General features: G+C 43.0%; 1 protein-coding gene across 1 annotated transcript; it reads right to left on the reverse strand.

Moving 5' to 3' along the window:
• Window positions 1-13,928: 13,928 nt before the first annotated feature.
• Window positions 13,929-19,605, reverse strand: LOC120719357. The gene is made up of 2 exons (XM_040008475.1): window positions 14,133-19,605; window positions 13,929-14,019 (listed from the first exon to the last, which is right to left on the reverse strand). Exon 1 carries the CDS (start codon window positions 19,313-19,315, stop codon window positions 14,711-14,713), a length of 4,605 nt encoding a protein of 1,534 aa, XP_039864409.1. The 5' UTR covers window positions 19,316-19,605; the 3' UTR covers window positions 13,929-14,019; window positions 14,133-14,710.
• Between the last annotated feature and the right edge of the window lie 423 nt (window positions 19,606-20,028).

The raw sequence follows: 20,028 nt of genomic DNA on the forward strand, positions 1-20,028 counted from the left end.
CCAAATCACAACAGTCACCACAAGGCGCTTTATATTGTACAGTAGATCCTACAATAATAGATACAGAGACAAACCCAACAATCATATCTCTATATAATGGAATATAAACAGGAATAACATAAGAGCATGTGGCTCTGTGTCCTCATACATTTTGTTACACAGGCAGCTGAAGGAACAGTTCCCTACAGGGAAACCACACAGGAAACAAGAAACTACTAATTTTGTGGTATCGGGCCCTAAAAACAGGTTTACTCCATCCTGTGGGTTAAAACAGGAACTGAGTAACTGACTGATTGTTGAGCAGATGAAAAGTGCAGCTCTGTGAGCAGTTTGGAATAACAGCTACAGAATAGAAAGTTCAAAAGGGAGACAGAAATCTAGAAAACAGCATATGAGGGAACAAACAGGTGGTGTGATAAGAGTACATATACACAGAGCTGACTGTAAAACAAGACACAGTTGGGAACAACCAGGGAGTCAGATGGCACACAAAGCAGTATGATGTTCTTTTACAGTACTATGCTGAGGATTACAGTGCTAGGGTGGGCTATAGAGTTCATCAGGGTTAGCAGACATCAATTTAAGGTGATGATTCACTCACAGAATTCTTTATATTAGCTTTATAATGTCAGGGGGTTGGAAATTAGCTGTATGGTCTATTAAAATCTGCATGTATCTCATTAAATGTAGCTGGCCGAATCTACAAAGGACAGTGTATGTTGGAGTAGCAGAACAGGTCAGCTGATATTAGGGAATCTTAAAGGTCCTCCACCTGCCTCATAATTAACTTTAATGTTCACAGATTTACTTGTTTTGTTTTTTGTTCTAGTAACTGAATGTTGTTTTGCACAGTTGCTAACTTTTAATCTGCCAGCACCTGAACTGTGCGAGGGTATGTGCAGACTGGCTTTGTGTTTGTTTTGTTTGTTCTTCTCTGCAGGCTGCTGTGCGAGGGGAGGCTCTGCTGCAGGTCAGATGCTTATCCACCTTTCTCACTCACTATGTGTTCACAGACCTCTCTGCACTGAATCATATCTGTTTTTAACCTCTGTCTCTCTTCCACAGCATGTCTTTATCCTGTCTTCCTTCTCTCACCCCAACCAATCACAGCAGATTAACCGATTAAGACCTGTTATAGTTAGAAAACCACAAAACCTTCTATTCTTAATCTCCGAGCTTTGTTTTATTGTATGTTCACATGCCATCGATCGACCATCAGGGCTCCACTGAGAGGCCTGCTCTTTATGCATGTGCTTTTTGCATGAAGGAGAAAGATGGCTCTCAGATGTGGGCGAGTTGCTCCAGTTTCTGTGGGATGCACAAACACAGTTGAATATAAGGCCAGAAACTGCTTATCATATGATATCAATTACTCCCTAACTCCCCACGCCTAAAAACACCCACCCACCCACCCATATTTAAAGTTGCATGGTTGGCTTTACCACAGCAGGATAAAGTCTCTGTAAAGATGAAGCTACATTACTAATATTTCAACACAAAAGAAATGAAGCTGTTTAAATATTTATTGTGTCTTTCTCCTACACACACACACACACACACACACACACACACACACACACACACACACACACACACACACACACACACACACACACACACACAGGCTAACAGTAACAGAGAAGTGTTGACAGCAGCCTCCTCAGTAAATATTGGATTTAGCCAAGCAGGCTCAGTCTAATCTCCCAGCATGCACTCGGCTGACGCTCAGTTCTCCAGATGAACGGCTTTGCTGGGAGTTATTTGGTAAACAGCTCTCATATGTTCTGCTATGTTGCAATCCAGACAGATACATGTATAACTCAGCCAAAGACTGAAGCCAGCAACTTCCACTTTCTCCAGCCCAGAAAATATTATACAGCATGTTATGTTTAGTAACACTAGAGTTGACTAAACTGATATCTTATCAATGCGATGTAGCCAGAAATGTTCTGCACATGGCAGGATTACTGCCGACTAACGTGATGGCAGCCTGAAAGTCTGAATACGCAGGACGTAAATCCCTCTGCAGCGTGAGGACAGCCTGAAGGGGCATCTTTATACCAACTTTCTCTAAAATACAAGCCACAGTCACTCATTTGTTCTGCGTAATTTTATGCTTGCAGATGCAGTTTGATGTTCAGTATCTAAAGGAAGGAAATTTTCTTACAACATATATTTCATTTCATTCATTCATTTATTTCACACTTGGTTCAACAGTTTATCCTTTCATACACACAAGCCGTGATCTGATACAACACTGCACCCATGAGTACAGTGTTGTATACGACGAAAAGGAAACCTGACATTTTACATTTTAAATTGAACGATACTTGAAAATAATGTGAAAACATGCAAAGCTCTGTGAATTAGATGAGCACAGAAAAACTCATCTGCAAAACTGGTCACAGTCTCTTATGTCTGTTAGTGAAACCTGTCTTTGTCACATGACTTTATAACTACGTGTTATCATGGACTGATAACTACACCCATCTCATGCAGCAGTGGCTGCAGCTTTCCTGACATGCTCACTTGGTATTTGATTAGTGCTAATTCCTTTAATAAGAAAAAACAGTTCAGTGCATGAGAAGAAGAGAAAGAAACAACAGTTTGAATGAAATAAAACGTAGTAATTGTTTGTTTTCTCACACCATCTTTCATAACTGTGCTTGCTCAGGATTGAGAGAAAAGCAGGTTTGTTCAGCAGCTGAAGCTCTGTGTAGTGCCTCATCCCTGCCAAGGTTGAAATCTCCATTGCTAATATGAACTTTGCATAAGTGCTTATAATGGTAGCGTTGATTCAGCCTGGTTATTGTTTTTCCACTAAAGTAAAGCAAAGCTGAGAAAATTCCTGAGTAAATATAGACTTTGCTTAAGTACTTATATGGCTGTTTTCTCTCTCCCATATGGCGGCCAAAGGAACAAAGCCTCAGGGGGAATACCAAGCAGCTCTGCTAAGCCTGCATCCCAATCCACGAGACAAAGAGACAACTCTTCAAAGAAACGCTGGGCCTTTAAACAGTTAACAGCAGCAAGCGCTTTAAACGTGACAGTGTTTGGGAATACTTTCCACAACTAACCCTTGAAGAACTCCCACACTCCAAATCACAGTCCTCAAACCAGAAAATTGACAAGATGAACTCTTTATCATGGTCGCCGACTATGTTGATGTTTCTGCCTTAAACCTGTGCACTTCTTCCTTCATGTCAGTGACACAGATTGTTGTACTTTTCATAAAATGTGAAGAAAATAAGCATTTTTAATGGAAACAAATGGAAACACCCTACAGTTTAATGCCAGGAGTGACAGAACCATAACACATTTCAAATACAAATTGAAGTTGTTACTCAAAAAATGTGGTTATCACACATTACTTGTTACTTTTCTTAAAAGTATTGCAGTGCGTTACTTAAAAGAGTAATTTGTTTCACTAATCATTACATTGATTTCTGGTTACTTCATAAAACGAGCTGAAAGCTGACTCATAATTACCAGTTAACAGTACAGATCTGACCCACACACTAACACATCCCAGTGACGACACACTGTGTTTAGTTTTACATATGAACACAAAGAGACTTCAAATCCATCTGCACAGTGATCCTGTTGTACAACAACAAGCATAACTCTGCATCACTGTTATCTGTTCAGGCTCTGGCTGTGACGAGCGTACCTTCAGCTTTTCACTAGCTTTGTGTTAGCGTGCTGTCTGTGCAGATGTTTGTGAGGAGCAGGAGTTGCAGTAGTTCACAGTATAATGCAGTTGTTAGTACCCTGGACTTTCATGCTCCCACACATGAACTAAATTCAGTTGATTGCTACACTCGGTGTGCAGATCACTGAAGATGTTCTGTAAAGCAAACACCAACGTGATTTTGACTGTAATGTAAATAATGGATGCTGTCACACATGGATGTGACTGGCAGGTGACCAACCAGCTGCAGTGTGGGATCATGCTGTGAAAGAGGACATCAAACGTCATGTTTGCTTTGAGAATGTTGATGGAAAAATGCAGCGAGGGTCAAAAGTGTCTTTGTTAGTGATGGGGTGCTAAGAGAGGAACTGTGGTATCGTGTTGAAGTCAGGAGCGGCAGAGAAGTATGTGAGGCCGGTGCAGGACATCTGTGAGGACATGTGTGAGGACAGGGACACAGGGGTGAGGTGTGCAGTAGGAGAGACAGATGGGTTTGAGGGATAACATCAGGGATCTGCTCTGATCCCTACTTGTTTGCAGCAGTAAAGGACAGGTTGACAGAGGAGGTCAGGCAGTAATCTCCATGCACTATGACGTTTGCAGAGGACATCGTGATGTGTAGTGAGAGTATGGAGCAGCTGGAAGAGAGCCTGGAAGAGAGAGATCTGCTCTGGGGAGAAGAGGCAGAATACATGTGTATGAGTGAGAGGGACACAGGTGTGACAGAGTGCAGTCAGGGTGGGGCAGGTGAGCATCAGGGTCATTTATGACAGCAGCAAGAGTGAAAGGTAAGAACTACTGTGACATACAGTGTGGAGACACTGCCACTAACAGAAAGACAGGAGGCCAAACTAAAGATGCTGACATTTGGTATGCTTGTTATGTAGTGCTTTTACACTCCATACAACATGCCTTATTCACCCATTCATACAAGCACTTTATTCCTAAACATGAGTCTTTTCTATCTAACATTCATACTCTGATAAACACATCAGTTCAACTCAGTTTTATTTGTACAGCCAAATTACAACAAGTCCTGAAGGGAGGAGGAGGATAAAGACAATGAATATACTGAAAATGTGGTGATGTTATTTTAATCTTTTTTTTTTGCACTAGTTTCATTTCAGATTAAAGTGACAGTAATTAGGCTGCCCCTGACTCTATTCACATAAACCTAAGAGGAGGTGAATCTGCTGATGTTGACGTGGGGTTTCAGTGGGAGGAGCCTTTTGTGACTTCTTCAGTCTCAGCTGACTGCAGGTTCTTCCAATCTTACAACAGTTCTTTTGCATAATGACTGAAACCAGCTCTGCTGATCAACAACGGGCTGTGAGGTCAGTTTCATGATCAATAACAGGCAAAGTGTCACGACCATGATCAATGGCCATGAGTCCCATTCACAGAGAGCTGAGGAATGGCTGCAGTCACAGCATTGTACAGTAAGATGGTGACAGATGGCCCCTTAGGCCCCTCCTCCTGTTGGGGATCTCCCAGCGTTTTAGTTTTTATATATTTTGATGGTTTGTGTTTAAGTTCATTTAGTTATCTTAAGCTCAGTTATAGTTCCATGTTTATTAGATTCCCCTTGTGTCTCCGCCCCCTGAGTTTAAGTCTCCCTCGCCCTTCATGTGATTCGGTGATGTCATTGTCTCCTCCTCTTGTTTACATGTTGCCCCATTGTGACCAGTTCCATCTGTCACGTGTTGCAGTCATCATGTCTCATCTCTGGCCACCTTTTCCCTCTGTGTAGCTGCAGAGTGTGTTCCTCGTCTGTCCGTCACGTCCACGTGTCTTAGTCTGTCATGTGTTTCATGTCTGCGTGTCCTATGTTGTCAAGCTCGCGCTTTCATGTCTGCGTCCCGTTATGTATCCTGTTTTATTGCGAAGAGTCCCGTGTTTCCATGTTCAGTGTGTTTAGTTTCACTTCCCATGTGACGTCATTATGTTTATTCTAATCAGCTGTTTCCCCAGGTGTTTCCACTTCCCCTGATCCCCCCTGTGTGTACTTAGCCTCGGAGTTTTCAGCCTTTCCTTGTCCAATCGTGCTCCTGCCATGTTTTCAAGATCGTCATGTCCTCAAGTCTTCACGTTTCCAGTTTTTCATGCCAGGTTTCCATGTTCATGGTCACGTTTAGGGTTTTTTATCTTCACCCAGTTTAGGTTATTGTTTCGTTTTGGCTTTGTGCTTTTGTTTTGTGCTATTAACCAGCTTTAAATAAACGGCTCGTTTTCTGTTCAGAGTTTAAGTGTTGTTTTCTGCCTGTCAGCACTCGGGTCTTGTGTTGTTTGCCATTCAACTAGGGACCGTCTTTGGCCCGAGGACAACACAGGGGAACTACAGAAGTAGTAGCCTTCAACTTAAGCAGTAGCATAAAATACTTCAACATGCATTCATCATGTGCAGCACACATTTACTGTCTTTAGGCGATCCTCTGCTATAACTCCAATTGGATTTCATGCTGAATCTGGTATTAATGGAAAGTCAAGAGGAAGACAAAGTCTAGTGTGTGTGTGTGTGTGTGTGTGTGTGTGTGTGTGTGTGTGTGGCTCATGGAGGCTACAGACGTTGCTGTTTGCAGAAACTCGTTATGAGCAGCAGTGACATTTAAGCCCTCCTGCTGTACGTCTTCAGTGGTACAGAGCGTATGCAGTACAGTGAAGTGTGAAGTGTTATCATTGGTAATGTGATTAACGCCTTCTCTACAAGGGCACAAAGGCCAGCACTTTGTGTGATTGTGTGTGTAAAACAGCAAAAGCTGTGTGGCGGGTTGGAAACGGGGATTACTCTCGCCCCGGCCTGTCATGTCCAATAATGGTGGTGTGTTGCACTTGTTGCAGTTGCTACCTCTTCCACAGCACTACAATTACCTTGTTAATATAATAGCAACCTCTGTGATCTAATCCCATCGCAGAGCCCACGATTGATCCTTGTGCAAGCAGCCCAGCATTAAGCACTTTGAACAAAGAGACGCTCAATAGCACATCCACAATTAGCTCTCTCACAGCTTAATTGGCTAAAATACGCCAAACATTTTGGTTTCCTTCTCAACAGTCGGATCAATGGCAGGAATGAGGCTTGAATTCAGATGACTTTCTTAAGAAGTCCCCTCCCCCCGAGCTGCACCCTTCCTTTGTTATGCATTTATCAAATATTAGTCTGTGCACATTTACAGAGACAGGAATGACAGGGTGCAATTACGCGATCTTTGACACAGCTGTCTTTTACCTACATGTTTGCACTGCATTGAAGTTTAAATAGCAATTTGCTTTTTTAGCACAAATCAGTTTTGGCTTGGTTTAGAGATGATTGTGTCCTGGACGTATGCAAAACCATTACAATAAAGTCTGAAAGCAAGCTGCTGCGTATGGCAGTGAGAGATCTCCTGGTTTTATGATGGATGCAGAGTTTCTGAAACATTTCTGTTGCATGAAGTCTTTACCCCCGAGTTACCATGTTGGTTGTTCCTACAGTAAAATATATGCTGTTACTCCAGAACCATAATTGTGACTGACTAATCACGTTGTGTTTACATCATAGCTTTACAACATGGGGAAAAGAACGAAGAGGAAGAAGTAACACATGGTTACCATTATTAACTGTTTTAACCAAAACCATCATCTTTGACTTTTGTAGCCTGAAAACTGGAACAGAAAATAATAACAACACATGCTAAACAAATATACTTTCAGAAGCTACAAGGTGGAAGTTCTGCTCCTTTATATAGATTGGGCACTAATTTACAGTAACCAACATTAACAGTGCGGGCTGAGTCTTGATTTGAAGGGTAATATATGACATTTCTGAAACTAGGCTTGTTTGGTTTGAATAAACCTAACAGTCTTCCTTAGTGGTTCACCAGGCAAACTGTGTTTGAGTCACCACATCAGGGACAAACACGTGAAGCTGTGACGAGCTGCATTAATATTTTCATAGGATGTCACAGGAGTTCACCTCAGGCTCCACACTGTGGAATCCACTCACTTAACAAAGCCGACTGTCAGCTGAACTGTTCATGACTAAGGTGTAGGTAATGTAGGCATCAGGATATGAAGAGGGTTATCAAGTCAAATCACTTTTATTGTCACATCGCATTAATGCTACACTGGCACACGTGAGTGAAAGTCTTGTGTGCGAGCTTCACAAGCAACAGTGGTGCAAAATACAAGAACAGGAACATGAGAATTATAAGAATAAATATATGTACAAATATAAGAATGTATGCACATACTAAATATGTATACATATAAATACGTATATAAATAAATATACAGAGGTCAGCAGCATGAATATTGTGCAAAAGAAAGGTCATATATGTACAGTATGGAGTGCATAAGTGTCGGAAAGTGAGGTGTCTATGGAGTGTTAGTTAGGAGTTCAGCCACTGTTAAACAAATTCTTAATAATATTAATGATTAATTCTTAATATCTTTTGATATTTTTATTTATCGACTTATTTCTGTCTATGATTTGACAATAAAAGTATATATAAATACGTCTCCTCTAGATCTGCTTGCACTCCTCCCAGTGTGTGAAGGTCCTGGTCTCGGTTCCTGTCTGTGTGCCTGGGTCCATCTGTTTGTCCACTTCCCTCTGAGCCTATCTAAAGGCCAGCTGGTGGCTGACAGCAGCTGAGGACCATAAATCAGATGTGTAGGCAGAATTCCTTACGCCACATTGGCATTCAATTTGTCAGCCATGAAATAAAGATGTAGCGGAACAGGAGGTCACAGCACACAGAGTACACTCCAGGCAGCAGCATCCTAGCAGCCACACTTTATCCTGCTTCTGTGACTTTCTCTCCACAGGTAGCTGCTCTCGTCACCTCTTCCTTTGTGTGGTCTGCTGTGCGCGGCCATAACTTCTGATTGATTATGACTGTTAATGGTTTTCTGACGCACACAATGTAGCAAAATTCCTGCCAGCATTATTTGACAATTGCACCCTTTTTCCAATAAATGTATAACACTGAGTGTAAATATTAGTTATTTCTTTGAACTTGATGTCTAACAGTTTTTCTTCTCCTCTGTCTGTTCAAACACAGAATGTTGAATTCTGTTAGAAATCTCAATCTATGAATTTACTACATACAAAACAAATTTCTTTAGTGTGTTAAAGATGTTATGAGTTTTACCTTTGCTTACACTATTTATAGTGTAACAATAATTCATGTTCATGTTTTAGAAGAAACAAATAAATGAGCGTCTCTGCCGAGCACACTTTGTTTTTCTGCAAGGAGTGAAATGAAATCACGCTAACTTCTCTACAGCCCTTAAAGACATGTACACATTATAAATGTAACTTCTATTACCTTACAGCATGTATGAGCATTTTTCAGCATGCTGCTGTTACTGGTTGAGGACTGTGCTCCCCCTGCTCAGTTAGCTGTGCTCATCGTGTACCAAACAGCAGACAGTGTAGAGACACGTCTTCTCTGTAATGATGGGAACACAACCTGTTTTTGTAAGGGGAGCTTGCAGGGCACTCAGACCCACACACTTACTGCTTTTTTCTATCATACAAATAGTAATTGATAAAATTCAGTGGTTTTCATATTATATACATATTATCAGAGTGTAGCCTGGCATCAGTCTGCCTGTTCATAGCGATGAGTGTTTGATTGTAACAACAGTCAGTTATTTCTACACTTTGATAGTTGCAGCAGTGTTTCCTGGACACTTGGATTTAGAGCTAACTTCAGCCACTAACAGCATTATTTGGTTCCATTGAGGGCGCACATACATGCATTTGCTGCTCTCACTTCTACATGTGAAAGCGCTCATTGTTGTAGCACACCTGTCTGGTCTCCATCACGACGGCAGCAACATAATGGAATCCCAGGCAGGATTGTTGCTAATCCGTGTCCTGCTTGTTCCTGCATTAGACTGCGTGTCATGGTGACATGTAGCCCTGCTTCTGCCATGCCAGGAGGATTGTGTTCACCCAGCATGTAGGAATGAACAACTGAGCAAGGGAAAGGTGACACAATGATGCAGAGGTCAAAGGTCTCGTGTGTCCAGTTACACCTATTTTGTGTTTACAGCCTCCAGCGAGATATTTCTGAACTAGCTCACCAGTAATAACAATCACCCATATTAAGTATCGCTGTAAGAAAAACGCATAGAACAAGCAGCTGGAAACATTAACGAAACAAAACGTTATAGGTAGAAATGAGAAAACTTTAAAGGTATTGACACGGTTTTTTTCAGGTACTGAAATTTCCTCCAATGGGAAACCAGACGTTTAAAAATGATAAAGATATTAGTAGTAGTAGATCGAGTCTACATGATTAAATACACGTTCTAACACACCGGCTTAGCTCAGTGCGTTGAGTGTACGACCACATGCTGTACGGCTGAGAGCGGCTGTCCCGGGTTCGAGTCCGACCCACAGCCCTTTGCCACGTGCCCCCCCCCCCCGTCCTTTCCTTCCTGTGTCTGTCAAAAAAATATATATATTTACATTCCAATAAAACTGTTTGTTATTTCATGTGAAACTTGTTTTCATGTAACTGGTGCAAAAATGGGTTTTCATGTTGGAAATAGTGATAATATATTTCATACCACACACAATGATGACAGGAGGAGCTTCACAACAGCACAGAAGCTGTTACAGCCGCTGCAGAGCATCATTTATTTAGGCCACATTTATCTAAATTCCAAAACAATGACTTTATACTCTAACACAGCTATATATTGTAACATTTGGTTACTGTAAAAATATTTCTAAAGGTTTCATGCAAATAATATATGTGATATATTTTTATTTATTTTTGGGAGCTATTAAACATTAAATAAATCACTTTGTTGTTCCTGTAACTCTTGTCTGTATAACAAACTAATTACTCTCTAAATGGGCTCAAATACATTAACATGAAGTGGCTCATGTTTGATTTCTGTCATTTTGAGAGTTATTGTCTTTTCCCACTGTTTGCTCTTTAAGCCCCACTGCACCTTTATAGAATAGAATAGAATAGAATAGAATAGAATAGAATAGAATAGCCGTTTGTTGTCATTGTGGGTGCTCCACACCAACTGGAATAAAATGTGAAGAGCAGACAGCAGGAAAAAAGTAAACAGGAGAAAAAAATAAGAGTAAGGCACAAAATTAACATAAGCATAAACTTTATTGTTTTAGATTTGAAGAGTTCCCAAAGTATTCCTATTCCTAGGAATCCATCCTTTCTCAGTTTCAGTGGTCAGCGTGGTGGTTTAGGCTCTAGGGCCAGGGTCAAAGGTTAAAATGATAGGTCCATGTTTACTCACTTTTATTGTCGTGGCCTTGGTCTGTCTGACCTCCAGTGTGGTGTGTTCAGACATGGAAACTGGGAGAAATTATGTGTGTGTGTGTGTGTGTGTGTGTGTGTGTGTGTGTGTGTGTGTGTGAGAGAGAGAGAGAGAGAGAGAGAGAGAGAGAGAGAGAGAGAGAGAGAGACTGTCTAAATCATGCATCAACGGCACAACCTGAGAAAGCTGCAGAAACAAAGTGCAGTGAAATACAGACGCTGCTCAGGACTCTTCCTCTGGAAGGTTAACTCTGGTCATAAATCCTCGGATGGATATTTTCCTTTCGAGGATCCTTTGAAGAGAAACAAAGGGCTGAGCCTGTTGTGGAGATTATCCTGTTAAGCGATGTCCGCCTCGCCCACCCAGGATTGCTGCAGACTGTACAGAGCTGTCCCATTACAGCCAGTGGACAACTTGTGCTGGTTTGCCAACTAGGAGACACTGAAGAATCACTCAGCACATCAAGAGTATGTACAAACGCTGCGTGGTTCTCACATGGCCACATGTGAAACTAATAGTCTGGTTCACTGCTAATTCAATTCAACATTTATTTGTATAACACGTTTAAAAACAACGGAGTCGACCAAAGTGCTTCACAATCAGTTAAAAACAAGAGAACACAATAGAGAAACAAATAGAGATAAATGAGAAGACAGTGGATTAACAATAAAAACATAAAATGGGCCTGTTAACTGGCTGTTAATTCAACTTGAATTAACAGCCAGTAAAAGTAAAAATGTGAGTTTTAAGACGTGATTTAAAAGACTGAAGTACGGATCTCCTCTGGCAGATTATTCCAAAGCCAAAGGCTCGATCTCCTCTATGCTTCGATCGAGACCTTGGTTGTGCTAAGAGCATCTGGTCAGACGATCTCAGTGCTCTTTGGGGTCATACATGTTGAGGAGTTCGTTTAAATAACCGGGCGCGATATTATTTAAAACTTTAAAAGTAAGTAAAAGAATCTTAAAATCAATACGATATTATACAGGGAGCCAGTGTAAGTTTGGAGTGATGTGTTCATACACTCTAACACCTGTTAAAAGACGTGCAGCTGCATTTTGGACTAACTGCAAACGATGGAGAGATGAGTGTTGGAGACCCAAATAGAGGGAATTGCAGTAGTCCAGTCTAAAGGTGATAAAGACATGAATAAGTGTTTCTAGGTCTCTTGGAGGAAGACAAGGCTGAGCTGTGGCAATTTCACATAACTGATAAAAACTTGTTTTCACAACTGTGGACACCTGCTTCTCTAATTTAAAGGAGCTACTAACACTCAGAGATTGGCAGATTATTCCACGGTGACAGACTGTCTGAAGCAGTTAGAACAAGACAAGGCTATTGACCAGGCCTCATACCGAAAATACATAAACAGGGTGTACCTTTAAGACCGATTGTCTGCATGATCAACTCTGTCACCTATAACATCTCCAAGTTTCTGGCTTCGATCCTCAACCCGCTGGTGGGCAGCTCTGAACACCACATCCAGAACACCCTGGATTTTGTTGAGAAGGTGAGAGATGTCATCATGGAGACAGATGAAACCATGGTCTCGTACGATGTTACATCTCTCTTCACTTGCATCCCAGTCACAGAAGCGTTGGAGGTAGTTCATGAGAGATTACAGGATGACCCCAACCTCAGCAACAGGACCAGTCTCAGCATCGACCAAGTGTGTTTGAACTGTGTCTTCATTCCACCTACTTCACATACAAGGGTCAGTTCTACAGGCAGAAACATGGGTGTGCCATGGGCTCCCCAGTTTCACCCATCGAGGCCAATTTGTACATGGAAGAAGTGGAAAAGAGGGCTTTGCTATCCTGCCCTGGAACACCACCAAGCCATTGGTTCAGGTATGTGGATGACACCTGGGTGAAAATCAAATCTCAGGACGTACCACATTTCATGGATCACATTAACTCGGTGGACCAACACATCAAATTCACCAGGGAGGATATGAAAAGTGGCAGGTTAGCCTTCTTAGACTGTCAGATTTCCATCAGTAATGGGGGACATCTAAAAGCTGAAGTGTACCGTAAACCTACACATACGGATCAGTATTTAAGGTTTGACTCTCATCATCCACTGGAGCACAAACTGGGTGTCAGGATGCTACAACACAGAGCGAACACCATCCCCACTGACACAGCAGCCAGGGAGGAACGCTGGTTTGAGGGCGGAGTCAAGGAGGCCATTTACGTGAAAAGGGAAAGACCATCTCTGAATGGAGGAGGGGCCTAAGGGTACACCTGTCACCATCTTACTGTACAATGCTGTGATTGCAGCCATTCCCCAACTGTGTGAATGGAACTCATGGTCAATGATCAGTGGTTGTTGATCAATGGTCATGAGAATTTGCATAATTATGATGAAGGAACTGACCTCCCAGCCCATTGTTCCTTCAGTGGGCTGGTTTCAGTCATTGTGCAAATGTACTGTTTATCAGATTGAGACCTGCAGTCAGCTGAGACTGAAGACGTCACCTGTATGGATGATGAAATGTTTCTCCCTCTGAAAACGTCCAGATGAACAGAATCAACTTTTGGAGACTCCGAGATTCGTTAGAGCGTGAGAAAGATGAGAAGCAAGAGGACCGAGGGTAACAGTTCACTCGTTTAAAGGGGCAGGAGTTCCAAAAACCATAACTTCAGTCTTATTTTCATTTAGTGTAATAAAATTCTGTGTTAGTCTTTAACATCATGTAAACAGTTAAGCGAAGGCTGCAGTGGGACAGAGACGTCCAGTTTCGGGGGCAAGTAAATTTGGATGTCATCAGCATAACAATGAAAGGGAATGTTGTATTTCATAAAAATAGATCCCAAAGGCAGCATGTATAAGGAGGAACAGAGTTGGACCTAAAACAGACCCCTGTAGCACACCACGACACATCGGGGCGGAGGAAGAGGAGTACTGCCCAATTTTAACAGAAAAAGGCCTCATAAATATGATTTAAACCATGTGTATCTACTCTGGTCGAAAGAATCCACGCTTCGTACTGATGTCCACAATTCTTTTATTCCTCTCACAATCATGGAGCACCGTGAAAACTAGAAACAAGTAAAATAATATCAATAGCACATATGATATTCATCTCAGCCACTTATTTTCTTTTCACAAGGTGCACAAGTGTTAAACAAATAACAGCATAATGATTTTTTACCGTGTACGCCTTGTAAAACCAGCAGTAGAAAAGTTGTATATTCCGAAAAGTCCGCCGTGTTACCGTTCTGTCTTGTCTCTCCCGCGCACAACTTCCGGTTCCCGCAACTCACAGGAAGTGACTACTTCACAATAATATTTTAACAGAAACATTTTTTATAAGCAGGATATATCGCTGGATTCATAGATTACCTTTCCTACTGCAAATGTACACAAGCATGAGAAGCAAATAAAGAAAACAAATAGAAAACAATAACGATCTCAGATTCACTTTGGTGTTGTCATGGCAACCCACACAAACATTTCAGCGTCAGCTACACTCCCACCAATTACCTTTGATTATTACAATTGTGAACGTAAATACACTTGCATTGCTCATTATATCAATGGTAATTCCCAAGCACCATGTTGTTTTGAAACATTTTTGCATTGACATAAACAATATTCTTTTCTCAACAAATATATTCAACAATATGAACAGTAGATTTTACATCTCCATAACATGTGCATGAGGTACAGCATAATGACAACTTCTATTTTAGAAGGGAAGTCTAATCAATGAATGACATTTTCCCCATTTTAGCTGTTTTTCACCAGGACCACTAATTTCTGAATGGGTCTCTGAATGATTGAGGGTTGGACGAGGCGTTCGCCTCCCTTTCCTAACTTCCGATCACCAGTCTGGATTGTCACCTTCCGTACAAGTCCATCATCATCCTCATGTGCTTCCACAACCCTAGCAAGTTTCCATTCATTGCGAGGAACATCTTCCTCTTTGAGAATCACAATGTCACCCACCTCCACATTACGTCTTGGTGTATGCCATCGCTGTCTCAGAGCAATATTGGCAAGGTATTCCTTTCTCCATCTGTGCCAAAATTGCTCAGTCAGATACTGTACCCTTCTCCACCGTTTCTTAGCATACAGGTCCTCCTTGACAAATTTACCTGGAGGTGGAAGTGGGACTGAGGATTTCATGGTGATCAAGTGGTTCGGTGTGAGTGGCTCCAAGCTTTTGGGGTCATTGATGTTATCAACAGTGAGTGGGCGGTTATTCACGATGCACATAGCTTCATAAAGGAATGTCCTCAATGAAGCATCATCCAACCTTCCCACACTGCAGGCAAGGGCCGTGCTCAGTACGCTTCTCACTGTCCGGATTTGACGCTCCCATGCGCCTCCAGCATGACTAGAGTGGGGCGTATTCATCTGGAAGTCGCACTGATTTTCTGCTAGGTATGCAGTCACTCTTTCCTTATCAAGTTCTTTCAGAGCCTTTGCCATCTCGTTTCTTGCCCCCATAAAGTTAGTTCCCTGATCGGACCTAATGTGCCTAACAGCTCCACGAAGGGCAATGAAGCAGCGCAAAGCATTGATGAATGCGTCAGTCGTCAAATCCTCCAACATCTCTATATGCACTGCCCTTGAGCAAAAACATGTGAAGAGGAGGCCGTACCGCTTTTGGTCTTTGCGACCTTGTTTGGTGTGAAAAGGACCAAAGCAGTCCATACCACAATAAGTGAATGGTGGTGTGGGATCAACACGGTCACTAGGTAGATCTGCCATCCGTTGCTCCTCTGGTGGCGCGCGGGCTCTCCTGCACTGTACGCACTGCCTGATGTATTGGGCTACAGCCTTACTTCCACCAGTGATCCAGTAACCATTGGCTCTCAGTGCATTGAGGGTTTGTCCCCTGCCTTGGTGTTGTATCTTGGTATGATGGTGTGCAATGATGAGATTTGTAACAGCACCATCTTTAGGAAGGATCACTGGGTGTCTTAACTCGAGAGGCACAGATGCCTTCCTCAGTCTTCCTCCTACTCTCATTATGCCATCTTGGAGGAATGGGTCAAGCTGAAAGAGTTGGTGGTTGCAAGGCAGCCTTCCTAGTTTCTGGCTGAGTGTGTTTAACTCCTCTTGAAAGGCATCTTGTTGTGCAAGCTTGACGAGAGTCTGTGCAGCTTGCTTTCTCTCTTCCACGCTTAAAGGCTCAGCGGTCCTGATCCTCTTTGCCAGCCGCTGGATACGAGCAATGACGTTGACAGCTGTAGTCCATCTTGAGAACCGCAGCAGATGCTTCTGGATGTCAAACTGCCTTGCTACATCAACCTTCAACACCTGAGTAGTCCTCACCTCTGGGTCTCCCACCAGCAAATCTGAAGTAGCCTGTTTTGTGGCTATCTCTCTTTCCCATAGAAAGCTGGGACCAGAGAACCAATTTGACTTGATGAGGTCAGCTACTTTGAGGCCTCTCGAGGCATGATCAGCAGGGTTTTCTCCTGTGTCAACATAGTACCATTTCCGTGCATCGGTGGTTTCTCGAATTCTCTGCACGCGGTTTGCTACGAACACATGGAACCTTCTTGCTTCATTATTGATGTAACCAAGCACGACCTTTGAGTCTGTCCAAAAATATTCGTCATCAACCTTGAGTTCTAGCTCCTCTCTTAACATGCTGCTCACAGATGCCGAGGTTACTGCTGCAGTTAACTCAAGTCTCGGTATGGTAACTATTTTGGTTGGTGCAACCCTCGCCTTGCCCATGACCAAGGAGCAGCATACCCTTTCTCTGCTTACCACTCTGATGTAAGAGCACTGGCCATACCCTTGACTGTTTGCATCAGAGAAATGATGAAGCTCGACTCTTTGAATCTCTCCAAGGCTGTCAGGTATGAAGCATCTTTGAATTTCAATTCTTTCCAGGTTCTCCAGATCCTTCATCCAAGTCTCCCACCTTAACTTCAAGCCTTTGGATAGTGGCTCATCCCACCCTGTGCCTCTCTGACACATCTCCTGCAGCACTCTTTTCCCTTCAAGAATGACTGGGGCTAGAAACCCCAAAGGGTCATACAAGGAGGCCACAATTGAGAGAATCCCTCGGCGCGTTGCTGGTTTCTCCTCAAGTGACACCTTGAAGGAGAAGCTATCATTTTCAACATTCCACCTTATACCTAGCACTCTTTGAACTGGTAAATCCTCGTGATTAAGATCAACATTCTTTACCTCCGTAGCACGCTCTGCAACATCGACAGAGTCAAGGACCTCTCGGCTGTTGGAGAGAAATTTGTGAAGGTGCAGCTTTCCTTTGGCACACACGGCTTGGGCTTCTTTGACCAGTTCAATTGCCTTACCCACCGACTCTACACTTATGAGACCATCGTCGACATAGAAATGTTTCTGGATGAAGTTAGCTGCGGAGGGGTACTCTTTCTCACATTGGCTGGCAAGGTGCTTCATGCCATAATTGGCGCAGCCAGGGGATGATGATGCTCCAAACAGGTGAACCTTCATGCGGTACTCTCTGGGTTCAGAGTTTGTGTCTCCATTTTCCCACCAGAGAAACCGCAGGTAGTCTCTATCATCCTCGCTCACATGAAACCTGTGGAACATTTTCTCCACATCACACATGACTGCGATGGGATGTTTACGGAAGCGGCACAGCACGGCTGTTAGGCTATTTGTGAGGTCAGGTCCTGTTAGCAGATGGTCGTTTAAGGAGGTGCCTTCATACCTTGCAGAGCAGTCGAAAACCACTCTGATTTTTCCTGGTTTTCTGGGGTGGTAAACTCCTTGGTGTGGGATATACCAGACTTTCCCCAGCTCTGCTTGGTTTTCCACTTTCTCTGCATCTCCATCCTTGAAGACACCTTCCATAAATCTCACGTAGTCTATTTTGAATTTGGGATCTCTGTCCAGCTTCCTCTTTAGATGCTTCAGCCGTACTAACGCCAGCCCTTTGTTGTCTGGGAGATGGGGACGTGCTTTGAAAGGGAGAGGCATCTCCAGGTGACCATCCTTATTTTGTTGGATTCTGTCTTTCAAGATCTGCAGGAAGCAAATATCTTCTTGAGATATGCTTCTGTCACCAGGTTTTGTGTCTGCAAAATCAGACTCCAGGGCCTTAATGACAGCAAATGGTGTTATGGGTGGCACCTCTCTGACAGACACTCGATGACAAAAACCAGTCACATCTTTAGCCTGCACACGCTGTGGTGCGCTTCCCACAATGCTCCAACCAAGATCTGTCTCAATAGCATAAGGCTCATAGTCACCCCCAGTGACGACCCTTCTTGGAATTAACGCTCTGGAGCAGTCGTATCCAATCAACAATCCAACACCACAGTCCATCAACGGGGGTATCTCCTGGGCCATGCTTACAAGGTGTTTCCATTTGTTGGCTGTCTGGCAAGTGGGAATATGTGTGCGGTCAAGAGGAATGAAGTCCCTTGTGTAGGCTGGAGGCAAACTGATGGAAACATTAGAGGAAAATCCTCTAACTTTGAGCTTGCATACTCTTTGACTCTTCACGACTGAGTCTCTCCCCATCATGGTGGAAAGTTTAAGTTTCACTGGTTCCATTGTTGCTTGTAGCTTTTCGCACACCTCCTGATCAACAAATGTGTGACTGCTTTGAGTGTCCAATAGTGCATACACTAGGGTTTCAGTGTCCGGAGCACTAAGTGTTGAGATCCACACTGGGACTATCATTGATGTACTCCCACCTTCACCTCCACTCACACAACATGATAATGACAACGTACTTTCTTCAACTGCGCCTTGTGTTGATGCTGCTGTAGAACGATCTTCATGCAATGGCGTTGGGTGACTCTTTCTGCATATGCCACACATGGCCCTGTTCCTACAGTCTTTAGAATTGTGACCCTTTCTTAGACATGCAAAACACAACTTATTTTCAAGTATGCATTTTTTCTTATCCTCTACAGACATGTCCATAAGCCTCTTGCATTTATGTATGGAATGGTTCTCACTACAGCAAATACACTGGCCATTATTGGAATTTTGTGTTGGTGTGGTCCATTTCTTTGGTTTCCCTGCATCTCCCAACTTGATTTCACCAGGGTCAGATTTGGCGGTGGAGCTTGATGGAATTGGGGGTTTCACATTTGTGGCAAACGTGTTTGCTTTTGAACGCTTCATCTCTCTTGCTGGTGCCTCTGCAGAGTGCCTTAAGGCATGTAAGGATGACACTGGATTGCATGCGATGCGTGACTCCTTAGAGATAAAGGAAGCAAACTCATGAAAGCTTGGATAGTCGTTGCCCCGATCTAGCTGCTCTGTGACATAACGGTTCCATCTAGATGTCACCCAATCAGGAAGCTTGACTAGTATTTTCTGATTCTCCTCACAGTCGTTAAGAACCTGTAAGCCCTTTACGTGAGGCATGGCATTACTACATGTTTGGAGGAAATCACTGAACTCTCTTAACTTGAGATATTCCTTTCCACCAATCTTCGGCCACCCATTTAGCTTATCTCTGAAAGCTCGCTGCACTACAAAGGAATGGCCATATCTAGCATTTAACCTATCCCATGCTTGTTGATAGGCTTCTTCATCTTTTCTGTAGAAGCTGCCTTCAAGAGAGGATTTTGCCTCACCTGCTATGTACTTTTGCAGGTAGAATAGCCTGTCTGCAGGGTCAGAGCATCGTCTCTCTATGAGGGCTTTGAAACTTATGCTCCATTCTGTAAACTTCAGAGGATCGCCCGAGAATACAGAAGGTTCTGGAGTTGGCAAGCGAGTAAGAGCTAATGACTCTGGTAGCGATTGGACCAATGATGTCTCGTTTTGCACAACCTGCCGTTCTTGATCTGGGATGTGGTGAGCGAAGGGGTGTGCATCACTCACTTTGCTGAATGGAGGACTGCGTGTCCCATCCCTTCCCTCTTCTTCAGTGTAGACATTTAGCTTTGCCTGAATTACATCAATGTCCCTCTGATTTTCAAGTTTTCTCAACTGCTGACGTTGAGCTTCGATGGCAGCTTCCATATCAATTTCGGCTCTCTTTGCAGCCAGCTGAGCAGCCACTTCCGCTCTCATAGCTGAAATGCTAGGTGACTCTGAGAGATGGTTAGAATTGTGACAGCTGGGTGCAGTAA

This window comes from Simochromis diagramma, unplaced genomic scaffold (assembly GCF_900408965.1).
Source record: "Simochromis diagramma unplaced genomic scaffold, fSimDia1.1 OVJJ01000313.1, whole genome shotgun sequence".
Taxonomy (NCBI): Eukaryota; Metazoa; Chordata; class Actinopteri; order Cichliformes; family Cichlidae; genus Simochromis; species Simochromis diagramma.

Bases quoted from the DNA above. Each gene is read 5' to 3' on its own strand.
- LOC120719357 (XM_040008475.1), bottom strand. From the start codon at position 19,315: ATGCCTCACGTAAAGGGCTTACAGGTTCTTAACGACTGTGAGGAGAAT.